This window comes from Gekko japonicus, unplaced genomic scaffold (genome assembly GCF_001447785.1).
Source record: "Gekko japonicus isolate JY-2015 unplaced genomic scaffold, Gekko_japonicus_V1.1 scaffold8080, whole genome shotgun sequence".
Taxonomy (NCBI): Eukaryota; Metazoa; Chordata; class Lepidosauria; order Squamata; family Gekkonidae; genus Gekko; species Gekko japonicus.
Genome location: NW_015162201.1, coordinates 5,586 through 11,353, shown reverse-complemented (window position 1 = coordinate 11,353; position 5,768 = coordinate 5,586). Strand labels below are relative to the sequence as shown.

The window sequence follows — 5,768 nt, the reverse complement described above, 5'->3', positions numbered from 1 at the left end:
CATCTTGGCTCTGAGTGGCCCCTCCTAACTACCGTCTTTTTTCCTGTAAGTAACCGTTGAGATTTTATTTCATCTGTCTGAAGAAGTGTGCTTTGCACACAAAAGTTTACACTTTGAATAAAACGTTGTTGGTCTTAAAGGTGCCACTGGACCCAAACTTTGTTCTGCCGCTCAGACTAATATGACTAGCCACCTGAATTCTGAAACCCAGTTAGTAGGTTTAAATGTAACAGATTTTAAAAATGGTGAGGCTTAATTACCAATTATTTAAAAAATTCAAAATATCAAGAAGTAAATACATATTAGACTACCTAATAATACTTGCATAAGCAGAAATTGTATCACATTGTGCTTTAAGCACAGCTCAATGGATTAGAGAGCTAACCACATAAATTAAGCATTTAAAAAATCAGCCTGCCTGCCCTTAACATATTTCTGATTTTGCAAAGGAAAAAAAGCTTTGACATATGGAATGTAAGATAGCTCCCACAAGTACCTGCTATGCTTAGCAAATCACTTACAAATATTTTTATTTAACTTATTAAGAACTATTGCAATTGGAGAAAGAGTCCAGTTTACAATGGTGAAAAATAATTTCAGAACATAAAATGAGAAACAGTGCTAATGAGGATTAGAGCTGACCAGTTCCTGGGTGGGGAACAGCCTGGAAACTCCATGTACACCACTTAAATTCCATGGAAGAAATAACTATCAACGGACACTGGCTGTATATCACTTTTGGATCCAACTGGAAAAAGAAGTCACTGTTGTAGTCTTTCCACACAAAAATACTAGAACTTGAGGTTACAAAATATGCACTGGTGGTAGGCAGGTCTCCCCCCGCCCCCGCCCCCGAAAAAGAGGAGCCAGAATTTTCAAGACGGAAATTAACTTTTCAAACTGTATACTAAAAACTCATGAACTTCTAAACATTTTAAAAAGAATTTTGCCAAAGAGATTCTGGAACTCCTTCCCGGCACATTTCCCCAGAATTTCCTCATGGTAGGGTCAAAAGAGATAAAAGGAAATACTTTTCCAGTCAGCTTATAATTAAGCAACTTACCCAATTCCTAACTAGAAGATGTGATGATAACCAACATAATTTGCTCATGTAATGCAATATGCAGCTTATCAAGAGCAACAGAAGTGTGCAAAAAGCATTTATATACCTGGCACTTCTGGTGCTCTGACAAGAGTTACCAAGTATTCATCTTTGAAGGCCTGTTCCAGCACACATCCCAAGATCATTGCACAAGACCGCCAATATGCCTGCAACAAAGGTTTTCAAATGAATGTTAGTCTGAAATAAAATGCCATGGAAGTGCAGTTGAAAACACAGCTAAGCTTTAAAATTTAATATCATAGAATAAAAAGGCTGCTAATGTTCCTGGCATCTCTCCATGGAACATTCTTAAGCAACCTAACAGAAAAATATAGGGAACAGGGCCATTTTCCACTTACAAATAAATACAAATAAATAAATATAAATACCAAAGTACGGTGACCCCAGGACTCTGCGTTTTTCAAGGCAAGAGATTAGTAAAGCTGGTTTGCCATTGCCTTGCTTTGCACAGCAACCTCAGTCTTCTTTGGTGGTCTCTCATCCAAATATTACCTGTGCCTGACACACGGCTTTGTTGTTGTTCAGTCGCACAGTCGAGTCCGACTCTTCGCGACCCCATGGACAATCTCCCGCCAGGCTCTCCTGTCTTCCGCCGTCCTCCGAAGTTGGCTCAATTTCATGTTCGTTGCATCGCTGACACTGTCTAACCATCTCATCCTTTGCCGTCCCCGTCTTCTTTGACCTTCAATCTTTCCCAGCATCAGGGTCTTTTCCAGTGAGTGCTCCCTTCTCATTTGGTGGCCAAAGTATTTGAGCTTCAGTTTCATTATCTGGCCTTCCAGGGAACAGTCAGGGTTGATTTCTTTGAGGATTGACTGATTTGTTCTTCTTGCAGTCCAAGGGACTCTCAAGAGTCTTCTCCAGCACCATAGTTCAAAAGAATCTATTCTTCGGCGCTCGGCCTTCCTTATAGTCCAACTCTCACAGCCATACATGACTACTGGGAATACCATTGCTTTGACCATGCGGACTTTTGTTGGCAGGGTGATGTCTCTACTTTTCATCATGCTGTTTAGGTTCGCCATCGCTTTCCTCCCAAGGAGCAGGCGTCTTTTAATTTCATGGCTGCAGTCACAGTCTGCGGTGATCTGGGATCCCAGGAACGTGAAGTCTGTCACTACTTCCATGACTTCCCCTTCTATTTGCCAAGGAGTGATGGGGCCGGATGCCATGATCTTAGTTTTTTTGATGTTGAGCTTCAAGCCCACTTTTGCGCTCTCCTCTTTTACTCTGAGCAAGAGGCTCTTTAGATCCTTTTCACTTTCAGCCATTAGAGTGGTATCATCTGCATATCTGAGGTTGTTGATCTTTTCCCCAGCAATCTTAATTCCCGCTTGTGATTCATCCAGGCCAGCATTTCGCATGATGTACTCTGCATATATATTAAATAAGCAAGGCGACAATATACATCCTTGTCGTACTCCTTTTCCTATGCTGAACCAATCAGTTGTTCCATATCCGGTTCTAACTGTCGCTTCTTGGCCCTTATACAGGTTTCTCAAGAGACATGTGAGGTGGTCTGGTACTCCCATCTCTTTAAGGACCTGCCATAGTTTGTTGTGATCCACACAGTCAAAAGCTTTAGCATAGTCAATGAAGCAGAAGTAGATATTTTTCTGGTACTCTCTTGCTTTCTCCATAATCCAGCGAATGTTGGCAATTTGATCTCTAGTTCCTCTACCTCTTCGAAACCCAGCTTGTACTTCTGGTAGTTCTCTATCCACGTACTGTTGAAGCCTAGCTTGTAGGATCTTGAGCATGACCTTGCTAGCGTGTGATATGAGTGCAATTGTGCGATAGTTTGAACATTCCTTGGCATTGCCCTTCTTTGGGATTGGAATGTATACTGATCTTTTCCAATCCTGTGGCCACTGTTGCGTTTTCCAAATTTGCTGGCAAATGGAGTGCAGCACTTTAACAGCATCATCTTCTAAGACTTTGAATAGCTCAGCTGGAATACCATCACCTCCACTAGCTTTGTTGTTAGCAATGCTTTCTAAGGCCCATTTAACTTCACATTCCAGGATGTCTGGCTCGAGGTCAGTGATTATACCGTCGTGGTTGTCAAGGACATCGAGGTCTTTCTTGTATAGTTCTTCTGTGTATTCTTGCCATCTTTTCCTAATCTCTTCTGCTTCTGTTAGGTCCCTACCGTTTTTGTCCTTTATCATGGCCAGCTTTGCATGGAACGCTCCCTTGATTTCTCCAACTTTCTTGAAGAGATCTCTAGTCCTTCCCATTCTATTGTTTTCTTCTATTACTTTGCACTGTTCATTCAGGAAGGCCTCCTTATCTCTCCTTGCTGTTCTCTGGAAATCTGCGTTCAGTTGGGTAAATCTTTCCTTTTCGCCTTTGCCTTTCGCTTTCCTTCTTTCCTCTGCTATTTGTAAAGCCTCATCAGAAAGCCACTTTGCTTTCTTACATTTCTTTTTCTTTGGGATGGTGGTGATTGCTGCCTCCTGTACGATGTCACGAACCTCTGTCCATAGTTCTTCAGGCACTCTATCTATCAAATCCAGACCCTTGAATCTATTCTTCACCTCTACTGTATATTCATCAGGGATGCGATCTAGGTCAAACCTGAATGGCCTCGTGGTTTTCCCAATTTTCTTCAGTTTAAGTCTGAATTTTGCAATGAGTAGCTCATGATCTGAACCACAGTCAGCTCCAGGTCTTGTTTTTACTGACTGGATAGAGCTTCTCCATCTTTGACTGCAAATTATATAGTCAATCTGATTTCGGTGTTGCCCATCTGGTGATGTCCATGTGTAGAGTCGCCTCTTAGGTTGTTGGAAAAGGGTGTTCGCTATGACCAGTGTGTTCTCTTGACAAAACTCTGTTAACCTTTGCCCTGCTTCATTTTGCTTTCCAAGGCCAAACTTGTCTGTTATTCCAGTTACCTTTTGACTTCCTACTTTAGCATTCCAGTCCCCTATGATGATGAGGACATCATTTTTTGGTGTTAGTTCTAGGAGGTGTTGTAGGTCTTCATAGAACCGGTCCACTTCAGCCTCTTCTGCATCAGTGGTTGGGGCATAGACTTGGATTACTGTGATGTTGAATGGTTTGCCTTGGAATCGGACAGAAATCATTCTGTCATTTTTGAGATTGTATCCCAGTACTGCCTTTTGCACTCTCTTGTTGACTATAAAGGCCACACCATTTTTTCTACGAGATTCCTGGCCACAGTAGTAGATATAATGGTCTTCTGAGTTAAATTCGCCCATTCCTGTCCACTTTAGTTCACTGATTCCTAGGATATCGATGTTCAGTCTTGCCATCTCATTTTTGACCACGTCAAGCTTACCTTGATTCATAGATCTTACATTCCAGGTTCCTATGTAGTATTGTTCTTTGCAGCATTGGACTTTCCTTTCACCATCAGACACATCCACAACTGAGCGTCCTTTCGGCTTTGGCCCAGCCGCTTCACTCTTTCTGGGGTTACTTGTACTTGTCCTCTGCTCTTCCTCAGTAGCATATTGGACACCTTCCGACCTGAGGGGCTCATCTTCCGGCGTCATATCTTTTAGCCTTTTGATACTGTCCATGGGGTTTTCTTGGCAAAAATACTGGAGTGGGTTGCCATTTCCTTCTCCAGGTGGATCACGCTTGGTCTGAGTTCTCTGCTGTGGCCTGTCCGTCTTGGGTGGCCCTTCACGGCATAGCCCACAGCTTCATTGAACTGCGCAAGCCCCCTCGCCACGACAAGGCTGTAGGTTACCAGCAACTTAAACTGGACCCAGAAATAGGCAGCCAGTGAAGGGACCTCAGGTATGTCCCTAGACCCAGAAAAAGTAGGCACTGAAAAGACTTTAAGGTATTTCCTATCCTCTTTTAGGCTTTAAGATTTTTTTGTTTTGAACAATGCTAGCATTACCAACCTCAAGTTGGAGCTTAGAGGTCTTCTGGAATTATGACTGATCTCTGGGCTTCATAGGTCAGTTCCCCTGGAGAAAATGGCTGTTTTTGAGGGTGGACCATATGGCATTATGTCATGCTGAGCTCCATCTCCTCCTCAAACCCACCCCTCCAAAGGCACCACCCCCAAATCTCCAAGAATTACCCAATCCAGTGCTGACAACCCTAGCAATGACAGACACCTTCAGCTGCATAACTTTACCTGCATCACTGAGAACAGCTATCTGATGCTCCTTCTCAAAGTGAAGCTTGATGAGAATTTTTTTTTGCTGAGCTACAAGTCTAAACATTGCAAAAATGTTTTGAAAACACAGACTCTTTCTTGCACACCAAAGGGTATTAGGGTCAAAGAGCTTAAAAAATTACAAACTGCCCTAATTCTTGACCAGCTAGAGCTAGACCATCCCAAAAAGAACATTTGAAACAATGTGCCATCAATGACTTGATTGTGGTGGACCATGATTCCAATCAGAGGGCTGGGAACAGGAATCTGGAATAGTTTTCTTTCCCAGTGTTAGAATTCTTCATGAGAAATACCTCAGTGGAAAAGCTTCTGCTTTGCATTCAGAAGGCCCCATTTTCAATCTCTGGCATCTCCAATTAAAAGGAAGTGATGTGAAAGACCCTGGAGAACCTCTGCCCATCTGAACAGACAATACCAATGGGCTGATTCTGTATAAGGCATCAGGTTGCCAACCTCCAGGTGGGGCCTAGAGATCTCTCT

General features: G+C 42.7%; 1 protein-coding gene across 1 annotated transcript in view; it reads right to left on the bottom strand.

Annotated features, from left to right (window-relative positions):
• Window positions 1-1,169: 1,169 nt before the first annotated feature.
• The window catches only part of LOC107105688 (39S ribosomal protein L39, mitochondrial-like), a gene marked incomplete at its 3' end in the record, with an annotated part of 9,197 nt that continues 4,598 nt past the window's right edge, over window positions 1,170-5,768 (bottom strand). The window contains exon 4 of the mRNA XM_015405683.1: window positions 1,170-1,269. Within this exon, the coding sequence (XP_015261169.1) occupies window positions 1,170-1,269 (100 nt within the window). The remainder of the gene's footprint in view (window positions 1,270-5,768) is intronic.